This window comes from Anastrepha ludens, chromosome 6 (genome assembly GCF_028408465.1).
Source record: "Anastrepha ludens isolate Willacy chromosome 6, idAnaLude1.1, whole genome shotgun sequence".
Lineage (NCBI taxonomy): Eukaryota > Metazoa > Arthropoda > Insecta > Diptera > Tephritidae > Anastrepha > Anastrepha ludens.
Genome location: NC_071502.1, coordinates 20,032,581 through 20,047,396, shown reverse-complemented (window position 1 = coordinate 20,047,396; position 14,816 = coordinate 20,032,581). Strand labels below are relative to the sequence as shown.

Genomic DNA, 14,816 nt, shown 5'->3' with positions numbered 1-14,816 from the left:
GCGCAACTAAGCTCCCGCTGTTTGTGAATAGATGCCGCCAACAGAGGGTGCTAGTCGATGCTAACATAACCTAAACGTCATAAACCAAGCTTAGACATATGGTAAACAAACTGCTTCGACACATTATTGATTTTGTTTTGGTATCAAATACTTTTGGTTGTTGTGAAAATGTCTGATTTTGTGCCGAATAATCGTCATTTGCGGGAAATGTTGATTTTCCTCTTTCATTCGAAAAGCATCGAGAGCTACAAAAGGTTTATGGAGATGCTGCTTTAAGTGAAACAACGTGCCGATTTTGGTTCTGGCGCTTCAAAGACGGTGATTTTGTTGATTTTTTGACGACCGTCCACGTGAAGGAAGACCAAAAACCTGCGTAGACGCTGAATTGGAGGCATTGCTAAATGAGGATCCGGGTCAAACGCAAGAAGAGCTTGATTCAGTATTAGGAGTTAGCCTCGCCTCGGCCGAATATTCACGCTGCCAAGGTTATGCTATGTATTTGGTGGGACTAAGTTGGTGTTATTTATTATGAACTGTTAAAATCAAGCGAAACCATCGGGATCGGTATCGAGAGGCATGAAAAAGTGATTCTACAGCATGACAACGCTCGGCCTCACGTTGACAAACCCGTTAAAACCTACCTGGAAGTACTGAAATGGGAAATCCTACCCCACCCGCCATATTCTCCAGATACTGCGCCGTCCGATTATCACCTGTTCCGATTGATGGCACATAGTCTAGCTGACCAGCAGTTCCATTCATATGAAGAAGGGACCCGTGGATAGCATCAAAAGATGAACAGTTTTACCGCGACGGCATACGAAATCTACCAGAAAGATTGGAAAAAGTAGTAGCCAGCGATGGGCAAGACTTTCAATGATTCACTTGTAACCATTTTTTGAGAATAAAGTTGTATTTGCATCAAACAGCAACAAAAGCAACTTAGTTACGCACCTAATACAAAAAAAAATTTCCATCACTCAAACAATTTTGTTTTTCTATTTAGTAAAAAAGTTATTATTATTAACTTGGCGCCACCTTGTACGTACAAATTTATATATGCATAAATGTGTAGGAACGCCAGGTGCTGCATTCAAATTGAATTTATCAGTGAATGATAAATATTTGAAAACAGACTTGCATATTAGTTTCATGGGCACCTTTGGGAAAAGCAAACAATAGGGGAATTGTATTTACATATATTTATATGTGGATAGGTAAACTCAATTAGAGTAGATTTATCACAAGTTTACAAATATTGTAGGAATAAATGCATAAACATATTTAAATAAAATTAAAAACAATATGTCATTTTGAGCGAATTGACTAACATCCCATTTATTTCTTCAATTATTCGTGCATGCGGCCGCCGTAGCCGAATGGGTTGGTGCGTGACTACCATTCGGAATTCACAGAGAGAACGTAGTTTCGAATCTCGGTGAAAAACCAAAATTAAGAAAAACATTTTTCTAATAGCGGTCGCCCCTCGGCAGGCAATGGCAAACCTCCGAGTGTATTTCTGCCATGAAAAAGCTCCTCATCAAAATATCTGCCGGTCGGAGTCGGAAAAAAACCAAATGATTCCATCAATTGAAACCACAAATCATCTATCAGACAAATGGCAGCTAATTCATTTCAGGGGACAGAAATAATAAGACTTGTAACTATGTAATATAAATAAAAAATCCTACTTTTATTTGTTAGCACAACTACCGAGATGAAGATGAATATATTAGGATAAATGGCTGCCCACTCGAGGAGGCGCACTAGAACAAAGTCTCAAAATTTGCCTATTGTGTTACCAAAAGGTGAAACATGGGGAAAATAACGAAACGGGTAGAAAAAGGATGAAGAGGCTTTGGATCGAGGATGACGACCAACTGAGGTTACGATGAACAGTCGCAATGTTTGTATTAATCGCTTCAAGCTACTGATGAAATTCACGACAAGTGTGATACGTAAACCCAACTTGGCTTCACTTGGTGTGTCCAATTGGCGCCGGTTAGCACGAGAAAGAAACGACTGGTGCGCTTTGTTAAATTCGGTCAAAATCGCGTAAGTGGGTATCGCGCCAAATAAGAAGAAGAAAAATATTGGCAGGAATAGCAAAAAAGCGATAGCCCCTATGTGTAAATTTTTGCCCGTCGAGAGCACGGTAGCTGAAAAGAAGTTGCGTAAATGCTTCAACCTCATCCGCCAAACAGCTTCTGCAGAAAAGGCTTGAGGCAATTCGAAATCTCAACGCATATAGGTGCACCTAACGGATAATGTTCGGTAAGAATACCCACCAAATTCGAGATCTGCGGCTTTGTTAGCCTTAAAAGTTCCTTGGAGCGCCCCCAATCTAGCCGTGACTAGAAGGATCTCGTGACTTTGCACGTTTGCACACTAGCCCAGAGCTTGCTGAGATCACGGTAGACCCATTTTTCCAAAAGTAGACCAGAGGGTCTCAGAAGAACCCCAAATCTCTCGTTTCGCAATGAATCCGTCTCCAGGGTCCCCAGCCTGTCTAGCCAACTCATAAGCACAGATGCAGATGCGTATCAATAGAGAAGATAATTTTTTTTTTGCAAACTCGTAATTTAATTTGAACTGCTCTTAGCGCGAAACCGAGTAGAAAACAATCATTCAGAAGACTGAGATTTATTGGGTATGGGAATAAGTTTCCGTGCTTTCTTAGCCAAATACGAATTATTTCAACAATTAAATAATACACGATATTATGTGATGTATGTGCCACCTTTACTCCATCTTTCAAGCTGCATACGGATTCCTCTGACAAAAAATTTGAGTTCTTTTGATTTGATCCATTGATTGAGCTAGCTTCCGATGCTCTCGTAAGAAGTGAACCGAGCTCCAATAAGGGCTGACTGCATTGATCGGAGGAAATAGTAATCCGAAGGTGCAATTTCTGGGGAATACGGCGGATGGGGCAAGATTTCCCAACTCAGTCCCTCTAAGTATTTCTGGATCGATTTAGCAACATGTGGCCTGGCATTGTCATGCAGCAAAATCAGTTTGTCATGTCTACCGTCCCATCCCGGCCGCTTTTCTCTGAGAGATCGATGCAAACACATTAGCTGTAGGCGGTAACGATCACCAGTGATGGTTTCAGATGGTATAATAGATGATGCCACAAGATACTTTGAATTAATTAGCCTACGCTGAGGATGGATTTGTCAATAATTCGAGAGTTTGGTGCGATATTCTCCTCAAAGTGAAACCTGCAATGGAAGGCCATGGCGGGTGTTAGTCTCTGGAACTTTTAGCGCCAACTTGTATGAGATGAAGTGGTTTTATCATTTGGCTCGAGACATGCTTTTAGGAAGCTAGGGCGATATAGGAAAACATGGAGCACTAGTTTTGAAATACTTTTGCTTTACTTATTTCGCAGTACTACTCAAGCGCCAAGTGATTCATCTCATTCCCCGGGGCAATGTTAGGTAGAATTTTTTTTATGAAATTAGAAATTTTGCTTTTGAAAAATATTATTTTTTTGTGTAATTTAATACACCAGTTGCCTGCACAAATTGCAACTAACAACAACAACAATGAAACAGTGCTACTTTGACTCCTCTTCGACTATTCGGCAACTGGTAGTGATTTGTCAAATTGTGTTTATGGGAGTGGAAATGTGACACCAGCAGCCTGACGTAGCTAAAATTAATGTGAATGTAATCATTGTGGCAACGGTGGCAAATGGTGCACTGGCAAATGGTGCAGTGCATTCGTTGCATTAACTTCCACACTGCTTGAATGCTATTTCTTGGGGCAACTGTACGATGGGCGGCAGTAAAATTGCAGCTATTTTTCAAGTTAGCGAATTCAGCTGCAGAAGCAATCAGGGTACGCTGTGGCTGAATTGGATGTGAGATTGGTGTCTCTTCTCTGCAAGGCATAAAGCTAAGGGTTTAAGGATTTAAGTGGATATTTTATAGGTGTAATGGAGGGGCTTTGTATTAGTAATGATACACAATTTTAAATGCTTACATTCTTACATTCTTATATAGTTATTCATACATGACGGCCGCCGTAGCCGAATGGGTTGGTGCGTGATTCCCATTCGGAATTCACAGAGAGAACGTTGATTCGAATCTCGGTGAAAGCGAAATTAATAAAAACATTTTTTTAATAGCGGTCGCCCCTCGGCAGGCAATGGCAAACCTCCGAGTGTATTTCTGCCATGAAAAAGCTCCTCATCAAAATATCTGCCGGTCGGAGTCGGAAAAAAACCAAATGATTCCATCAATTGAAACCACAAATCATCTATCAGACAAATGGCAGCTAATTCATTTCAGGGGACAGAAATAATAAGACTTGACAAACTAGCTTATTTACCAGAATCATATCATTTGGATAGAAAAGTCAATGTACAGGATGAAGTGTTACCTATTCAAAACACCATAACTTTTTTGGGTGAAATTAGTTTTTATTCATTTCAAATACAAAATTGTTCAAAAATGATTACAATTTTATCATATATTCACTTTAGCACTGAATATAGCCTTCAAACGGCCAAAAAATGAGTTGCATGCTGCACGATTGTGATCTTGAGGTATTTTGGCCCATTCTTGTATAGTCGCTTTTTTCAGCACATCTATATATATTAGGGCGGGTCGATTTAAAAATCGCTCATTGCTCTGTGAAAATCGTATTCTAGGGATCAAAATAAGAAACTTTGCCGAAGGAACCATACCTCTAAAACGAATTCTGATGCCCCCCAATTTGGGTCATATTTTAAAACAACAAAGTTTTCAAGTTTTTTTTATGAAAAATCGGTGTTTTGACTTCAAAGCGCTTTAAAAAATTTAAAAAAAAAAAAAAAAAAAAAAAAAAAATCGACGTTGTTACCTGCGAAAGTTTATTAGCTGATGAAATCAATTTGGTTTTTTGATTTTAGTTGATCCAGTAATGAGTTCTGAGGGACACCGCAATAAAACTTTTTTATGAGACGTCCACGAAGATTCGCTGCCACCAACTCATTTCTTCATAAAAATCAATGAAAATTTCACACAATATTCTTTAAATATGACTTTATAATGAAGTAATTTTAAAATTTTGAATAAATCAATTGTGTCGACAAAAAAAATTTCGAAAAATATGCTTGTTTTACACCGAATTAACCATACTACCCCCTTAAACTGACTAAAGTTCTGTGCAGCCTTAAAAATCGGTTTTCGGCCGCTCTCGCTACGCTTAACGTATGCTTTCGCTGCAGCGTTAAATTTTTGCAGCTTCTTTCCAATCCAGTCTAATACTATAATTCACAGTGTAACCTTTTTGGTTAATTTTAATTAATAATTATATTTTCATCTGTTCAGTGTTTTCTCTTTCAATTTATAAACCTCTGCTTCTTATTAAAACTATGCGCACAAATAATTTGTGAACGTATTAAATATTTAAAATTCTTCTGCCATGAAAATTTCGCAGAAACCTAGAAAATTGCCATAAATACCGCAATACCCTCAATTCGCGATGGATTCACGCCAAGTAAACATATTTACATACATACGTACATGTCGGATGCCGCAAGGCAGATGCTCGCACAAACAAACAAATGTAAGTGCACTTTTATTGGAGTTTCGAAGTGTGAAAGTTAATGTTGAAGTGCCTGCTCGTAGCTCAACGCTAGGGTACGTACGTTTGCTCGCCATCGCATTCCTCACACATGGCACCCAGCCACTAAGCCATTTTCAATGCAACACAAACACACTCTCGGCTAGGCAACCCTCATTTGTATGAGTCTCCTATTTATATGGCTCGTTTTCCCTTTATTAACGGCTTTTCTTTAACATCAGCGCGCTTTTCTTGTCCATTGCCTTTAAGCAGCAATTAAAAATTTCCGCTTTCTTACACATTTCAGCATATTTTACCCATTTCTAGGTATGCAAGCATGCCACAAATCGTAGCTGTTGGTGCTTTTAGGTATGTTGCTCATAAAATACTTACTTAACAACCGAAAGCGGACATATGTATGCGTATATGTATATGTGAATGCATATGTGTGGGCGCGCACGATTATTTTCAAAGCTTAATTTCCCTTTCGAGAGCATTGCATACCCAACCGTTGTTATTGTGTTAACGTAGCGGTATCCGATTTCACCAGAAAGTTCCTCATTGTGTTATGTTGAAAGGGAGAATCGAGACTGGTGCGCATATAAGTGCGTGTGTGTGTGTGTTGCGGGAAACTTTGTAGTACTTAAGAAATGTAAAATTTATTACGAATGCATACAAATAGTGGCTTAATTGTGCTGCTGGAACAAATAAATAAATAACTTGAGCGCTTGGGACAAACCCGTTTCTCGAGTGTAGGTAAATTTTTTAATTGAATTTTAATTCAACTATTATTGCGCTATGCATTCAAAGTAATAAAATAATAAATTTGTGGTGCGTTAATAGTGAGATGTTTGAAAAGGACATTTGCAATTTGGATTTAAGTACACAAATACTTTTAATTTGTTAATTAATTTTTTTTATAAGTTGCTCAAAAAAATATTGCAATTATGGCCTTTGTCGAATTTAAATTCTTTTAATATTTTTTATTTATTAACATGGCAACTTTTCACTTGGAGAATAAGTTCGCAGCGTTTTTTGTTATGGTAATGGTTGTACGAGTTAGGCTAAGGCCTTTATGCACAGCGACCAGATTGATCTATTGTGCGCCCCTAATTACTTAATTTTAAATGGTGGTTAAGTTTTAAGGGCCGGTGTTGATTTTGAATAAAATACAATTTTTTTAGGAAATTATTGTCATTTCTCTTTATTGTGATAATATTGGTATAGTTCAATTACGCGTGGAACAAAATATCGGCCAAATGGCAGCCGCGGGCTCGGCGGCATACCTCCATCCGATGGTCCAAATTTTCGATGACGCTGAGATATAATTGAGGTTCTATGCCAATTATCTCATCTTTTAGCTGTTGAATTGTTGCTGGCTTATCGACATACACCTTTTCTTTTAAACAATCCCAAAGAAAGAAGTCCAACGGTGTCAAATCACATGATCTTGGCGGCCAATTGACATCGCCGCGACGTGAGATTATTCGGCCATCAAATTTTTCGCGCAAAAGTGCCATTGTTTCGTTAGCTGTGTGACAAGTGGCATTGTCCTGTGGAAACCACATATCGTCCACATCCATATCTTCCAATTCGGGTCATAAAAAGTTTGTTATCATCTCACGATAGCGACCACTATTCACAGGAACTGCCTGACCGGCCCAATGATGCCGCCGGCCCATAAACCGCACCAAACAGTCACTCTCTGTGAGTGCATTGTTTTTCGGCAATCACTCTAGGATTATCATTCGCCCAAATGTGGCAATTCTGCTTATTGACGAATCCACTGAGGAGCAAATGTGCCTCATCACTGAAGATGACTTTCTTCGATGTGCGCCGTTCGAACGCCCGTTTTCATAATAAGCCTGAATAACTTAAACGCGTTGCTCGATTAAATATCTTTCCATGGCTCTAATTAAATTTGTCTGAAATTTTAAAATGTTAAACGAAATGTAGAAAAGCACTTTACGTTTAGATGTGGTTTATATTGAACATCGGCCCTTGAAATTTAACCACCATTTATTTATTTAATAGAGCGAGTAATCGAACCAGCTCCTTAGGAGTTAGCAATTGTAGGTGTTCCTTCTCTAGTAGGTACGAGCCCAGGATTCTGTAACTTCTTTGGCCTTATGCCACACACTTGATGATTAAGTGTTCCATTGACTCCTCTTCATCAGAACAGAAACTGCACGATCTTGTACTAGATAATCCTATTGTGTTAAGGTGGTTATTACAGGCAAAGTGACCTGTAAGTGCTCCACAGTGTAATCTGAGGCCCTTTTTATCTAAAGTTAGAGCAGATTTTGCTCTGTTGCCATTGAAGTTCAAAAACTTGTTGGAGTGTTTAAGGCCACTTGTGCCGTTCCAGCGTTCCATGATTTTAGTTTGGATTCTTTTTTTGGTTTCCTGTTTTATAATTTTTTTGTTAAAGCCGAAAAATAGGGTTGGCCCAATAAATAGCCCTTCCGCACCATTTTTGGCATAAAAGTCTGCCTTCTTATTTCCTTCGTGTCGCTCATGTCGCTGGTAGCCAAATCAGTGAGACCTGATTAGAGTAGCCAGTTTGCTGAGTGCTTTGTTACATTCTATTAGGACTTTTGACTTGAATGTGAAGCTATTCAAGGCTTTGAGACCGATTGGCTGTCCGAAAGTATTTTAATTTGTACTTTACGATTTCCACTATTTCCATTATGGCGAAGAGCTCCACATGGAAAATTGTGGTATCTGTACTTAGTGTTACGGATTTGTGTGCTCTAGGCCCCATTATTCCTGCTCCTACTACTTGGAGCGTTTTGGAACCATCGGTGTACCATTTTTGTGAGTCATCATTTAGCCATGTTGGGTTAGTGTTCCACTCTTCCCTAGACGGGAAGATAACCTTGTAAGTCTATATAAAATTGAATACGGCTTCCGTGTGATCATTCGCCTGGGTTATGCATGCATAACGTTTTTACCCAAGACTTTTATTTAAACAAAAAACAATAATTATATCAATAAGCAAATCAATTAACCTCTTCCAATCTATCGACTAATTTGTTGATGTCACTCCGCCAAAAATTGCTTGGCCTGGTGTCAAAAAAGTTGTTGAACCAGTTTTTAAGGACCTTTTTATGATTTGTCCGGGAGCGAAAACGATGGTAATCACTCGGTGCAAGGTCTAGAGATGCGGAAGATGCTCAAGGACCTCCCATTCGAGCACTTGGAGTGCGACTATGACGTCTTATGCAATATGGGGCCTGGCGTTGTCGTGAAGGAGTATGGTTTGACCATGTTGATCAGGTCTCTTCAGTTGAATTGCCTTATTCATGCAGTGTAGCTGGACAATGCGCAATGAAGAGCTCCTTGTTGACCGTGGTATTCTTTTCGGCCATTTGAATCCCGGCTTTGGCGTATCTCCTGGAGCTATCCACTCCTTTCTTTGCTTAATATTGATGTATAGGCAGCATTCCTCATCTCCCGGGACGATTCGATACAAAAAGCGCTGTTTATGACCACGTGTTGCTCGATGACGAGTGAGATGCTGAGAAACAATTTGAAGGCGACATTCCTTGGTTTTTTTAGTTGAGCTCGTGAGACGCCCAAGCTCTCAATTTTTCGTTAAATTCCATTGAATGAAGGCTATTAAAAATCATTTTATGATCGCAGTTCATTTTCTCCGCCAATTCACGATTGGTTTGGCGACCGTTCTCCTTCAAAAGTAATTTGAGATGTTCTTCATCGAATTCAGAAGGTCTTCCGCTGCGGGTCGTGTCATCGATGTTTAAGTCGCAATTTTCTAAATTCTCAAACCACTTCCGAGTTGTAGACTCACGTGTAGCACCTATACATGTCGCAAATATCCCAGGCTACTTCGATAGCTTTTTTACTTCGAAGCAAAGAAAGGCAGGTGTCGAAAATGTTGATTTTTACCTGGTGGGTTTTCCATTTCTAAAAATGCTATTAACTTATTCTCCAACCCAATAAGTTGAGTATTGCCTTATGCAAATAATTTTATGGGTATTCTGCAGAATTGCAGAGATGTTGTTTACTCCAGGAGATTATGAGGCTTCTTTCATTTAAGCCTTGTCTTCCAATTGCTTCGGAAGCTTCGCTGTTGATATTGAAATGTTACTGAAGTCTGCCCATGTGTGACTTGTGTGACTTAGCATACTTTTGTATTGTGGCGGCGATTGGTTCGATGTCAAGATCGTGTGCAAGGTCGTTAGAGTGAATTACCAAAGAGCATTTACGGCGCACCTTTATGCTGAAATCTTTGAAACTGCATTACATTGCTGGAACTTGAGCAACTCCACAGTTGTATTTCATATATCCATACAGGTTGCAGAATTAGCTGATACAGCGGGACTTTGTTGAATATTGATTATCCTATGATGCGACTTGATGCGATGGTATTAATATTATTTTTTCGATGATGTGATTGAGGGTATTATTTTATTTATTAGCTTTGAAATCACTGGAACGAAAGATATTGGGTGAAATGATGGGACGTCGTTTGCTGGCTTTCCTGGAACATAACTAGCACAGCGGTTGTGAAATAGATTGGCTGCGCGACAAAAGTAGTGACGAAAAAAAAGACAAGAATTGAGTGTAGCAATTATGAAAGAGGAAGAGCTGTAGACGTCACAATTTCTTTACAGTGCATTAAAATTTTCCTAACTTGATCCCAACTTGATGAAAATTATTAAAACAAAAAATCTTATACAATTTACCAAAGATATTACCTTTAAGAATTTAAATATTTCTGTGAAACATTTTTCTTACCAGACTAAGTCATTTTGACCCTTATTTTTTTAAGATATGAAAGTTTTTATTTTCTTCAGTTTTTTGAGTCGATAGAGGGTTAAAGTGTCCTAATGTTCATGTGGAACCAGTCTAAAACATTTGGACCCTCGTTTTTTAAAATAAGAAAGTTTTTATTTTTTTAAATTTTATTTATTGAGTTTTTGGAGACGATGAAGGATTAAAATGTTCCAATATGTGCGAGGAACATTTTTCTTACCAGTCTAAGACATTTTTACCCTTATTCTTGAAAATATGAAAGTTTTTTATTTTCTTCAGTTTTTATGGTCGATGGAGGGTTAAAATGTTCCAATATTTGTGATGAACATTATTCTGGCGAGTCTAAGACATTTTGACCCTCATTCTTGAAAATATAAAAGTTTTGTATTTTATTAAGCTTTTGGGGTCAATGAAGGGTTAAAATGTTCCAATGTTTGTGATGAACATTTTTCTTACCAGCCTAAGACATTTTGACCATTTTGTTGAAAATATGAAAGTTTTTTATTTTCTTCAGTTTTTATGGTCGATGAAGGGTTAAAATGTTCCAATATTTGTGTGCAATATTTTTTTTACCAGTCTAAGACATTTTGGTCCTTTTTTCAATATTAAAGTTTTTTACTCTATTTACAATAGCTTTTGGGGTCGATGGAGGGTTAAAATGTTCTAATATTTGTGTGGCACATTTGTCTTACCAGCCTCAGACGTTTTGACTCTTATTTTTTTTTTATTAAGTTTTTAGGGTCGATGGAGGGTTAAATTGTGCCAATATTTATTTGGAAGATTTTTCTTACGTGTTTGAGACATTTTGAACCATATTTTTTGAAAATATGAAAGTTTTTTTTTCTTAGGTTTTTGGTGTCGATGAGGGTTAAAATGTCCTAATATTCATCTGGCACATTTTCTTACCAGTCTAAGACATTTTGAACCTTATTTTTGAAATATGAAAATTTTTGTTATTTTATTAAGTTTTTAATTTCGATTTTGGATTAAAAAGTTCCACAAAAATGAGTCAGGGTCGTAATTAGTCTTCCTTACTTATTTCGCATTTGAATCACTCTGTTGCATATCTTCTGAACCAATGTCCTATTCCGCCTGAGGGCCAACGCGCACAACTAACAATAAGGCACCGTTATATTATTTTCACATGTAAATAAAAATAAATTTATTAACTCATTTCAGCAGTTAAATATGCGCAATTTACTTAAAACTAATTAAATTTTGTCTTAATTCGCAGATCAAAAGCTGACTACCACTCAGCACTGTAATCTCCCTTTAACAATTCGTGTACAGCTTGCGGACAAAACCGCTTATCCACGATTTAATTTACATAAATGATGTGCCATGAAGAGCCTCGCGAGCCCTAGACACATTGTCTGGACAACGCTGAAGCTGATGATGCTGCGAATGCGAAATGACGATGCAACACGCAGATGAGACCGCGACAAGTGGAATTAAACACTTATTGCCCCTGTTGTTGCACCAATTAAGTGCGCCTTCAAAAAAGAAAGTGCGCATCAAAAACAAGAGAAAGAGATAGTAAACATTTGCGGACAAAAAAAGTTGTACATTTCGCAACTGGAGCTCTGACTCAGAAGCAAAGATAACAAGAGAAATCGAATATTTTAATTTACCATCATTTATACCGTCAATCACTGATACCCCTTCAGCTCAATCACACCGAACCAAAAAAAAAGTAAAATAATTAAAATTAAAAAAAGAAAATTAAATTAAAACAGAAAAAGTGCTGCAAGCGCCTTCAAATCACCGAAAATGAGGGCGCCCAATTCAGTCAGGTTGCCCGTCATATTGCTGATATTTTTGCTGCAAACGTATAACAACTTGGATTTGCGTGCAGATGCTGCTGTCACGTCATCGAAGTCAGCCGAGGCTGATATTGACTCCGAACACACGGATTCATACAACATTCGCCATGGACGCTCAAAGGTGCGACGCTCCAACGAAAAGGAACACAACCTGTGGGCCATGCGACCCCAAAACACGCCAACAACCAATAAAGTGGCAAATAGACGCAACGTTGAAGCCGCCGTAAGCACAGGTGTCAGTAAAGGCGTACGCAAAGACAGCGCAATCGTTTCGCAAAACTTCAAAGTGGAGAGCAGTTTGGTGGGTGCCATAAGCGCTATCGACTACGATGATGAGATGGCGCCGAGTACAGCAGAAGGCAACAATCAAAATTTGACGATGCACAAGAACAACGATAAAATGTATAAAGTCAAGGAGCAAAATGATCGTTTGAGCGGGTTTTGGAGCAGCGAACCTGTCAGCAGCATTCAAACTGGCAATGGGCATTTGTTCGGCAGCGATTATTGGCGCAATTCAGACGCGAACGGTACGTTAATAAATCCGCCGGAAATTAGTGCGCCGCAGCGGTTAAGAATGTTGTCACAATCTATGCCGCAATACCGGACACAGTCAGTTGGCGAACGAAATTCACGACGGGCTGATAAACAAAATTGGGTAGGTGCTGCACACCCCTTCGGCGCTGCGAAAGCCACCGCATTGCCAGAAACTGGCATCAATGGCCTTGGCACCACTGATGCGCCAGTCACACATCGCATTCGTAAGCTGCATATGAAGAAGATAATGGAAAGCATACGGAATAACGTTGGTAAGAGTCTCGGTGTCAAGTTGACGAAAAATCATCAGCGCAGTCTAGTGACTGCAGAACAGCTACAGGGTAGACCAATGGATATAGAGGTCAACCAAGCGCATGATACGGCAACCGATGACAACGCGTTCGATAGTGCTGACAACAGTATGGAGGAGGACGTTAGCCAGGAAGACAGTGGCAGTGTGAGTGGTGCAGATGAAGCCGATGCCGAAGATGATGCGCAAAATTTCGATAGCCGCAGTGATGGTCGGGCTGATGGTGTTGCCAGTGCTGGTGAGGTGGTGGGAAATAGTGAGGAAGATGTAGAGGGCGAGAGTGCAAGCAACGGAGATGGGGAGATGGGGAGTCTTGGCGTGGATAATGAAGATGTCAGCAGCAATGCCTTGGACGCTGACATCGACAACAGCAACGGTGAAATGAACGAAGTTTTGCAATTAGCCGATGAATTAGATATACCGGGCAATTCGCTGGAAGATGTATATCAGAACGACGACTATATTACAACAACACCAAATTATGTCACGACAAGGTCTGAAAACACTGAAGAATTGACAACTTACACCCCATTCATGGCGGATGCTATATACTTTGGTACCACAACACCTACTCCAACTCGGAGGCCGCTTAAATGGGTGACCACAAAATTACAGCTCATACCACAGACGACTATGCCAACAAAACTTATGCTGTTGTCCACTGTGCCATCTAAAGACTTGGCACAGACGAAGCTTTCTCCCAACCCAGTATGGAAAAATCAGAACTATTCCGCAGCGCAACAAAATCAAATTGCCGCTATAGAGCGCCCCACATGGCACACGAACAGTGCCACACCAACGAAACAATCCCCGAATGACCAACTCAACATTGAACTGACGAAATCCAATTCAATTTCTGGTGACTTGGTTATATCCACCAGGTTACAAGATGACACCAACATAGCACGATTTGAAGCCACTACAACGGCAAACGACACAGAAGAATTTGGCGAGAATGAAACAAAAAATGCCACCAACAAGTACTTTGCACTAAATCTGCCTACAAATAGCACGGAACCGATAATGCCCAAAGTGCTGAATGAAGATTTCGACTGGCCAATTAGCAACTTCTCGATAGAACCCAACCAATTGGCGAGCACCAGCGTTGGCGGCATCGGTTTGGATCGGCAACAGTCGTTCGATGTCGAAGAAATAAATTTCGAAAATGTCGTACTAGATAACTTGGACGACATTACAATGGACGACGGCCATATGGACAATCGGAATGCACACGGTTTTCCGGTAAGTAGCTCGGCCGACGTGAATGGCGGCGAAGACGGTAACGAAACCGAAGGCGAAGACGAAACGAATCGGTTTTTGGCGGGCGTAGTCGATGCGGCAAACGAAGACGAAATATACGATTGGGACGAGATATCGCGAAATAATCGACGTAATTTGATGCGCGGACGGGATGTCGTAACGAAATTTTTACAAATTGTTGAAACGCAACATTTGCTCGGTGCCAATTGTGAGGCCGGAACGTCGTTAAATTTGGGTGAAGGCGTAGTCGATCGATACGCACAGGATCGGTTTCGAGTTGAAGCAGAGGTGGCGGTGAATCGTGCCAATATGCTAACCAGGTGAGTGAGAAAGGGAGAAAGTAATTAAAATCATTTTAGGTGAGCAAAACTTTTTCACAAATAGGCAACATATAAGCAGAAGTTCTTTATTTAGATTTATGAGCAAATCTGTCCTATATTTCACTTTGTGATTTCACGCTTAAAAATATATGAAATTGGCGTGAACTCCTCCTCGTACATCGAATTAAGGTGAAATACTCATTTTTTATATTTATTTTTTAGGAATTTTTTTTT

At 39.5% G+C, this 14,816-nt stretch overlaps 1 protein-coding gene across 1 annotated transcript in view; it reads left to right on the top strand.

The window, feature by feature from the left end:
• The window catches only part of LOC128868526 (uncharacterized), a 461,316-nt gene that overhangs the window by 173,851 nt on the left and 272,649 nt on the right, over positions 1–14,816 (top strand). Inside the window, exon 3 of the mRNA XM_054110716.1 lies at positions 11,570–14,582. Within this exon, the coding sequence (XP_053966691.1) occupies positions 12,106–14,582 (2,477 nt within the window). The 5' untranslated portion in view covers positions 11,570–12,105. The remainder of the gene's footprint in view (positions 1–11,569; positions 14,583–14,816) is intronic.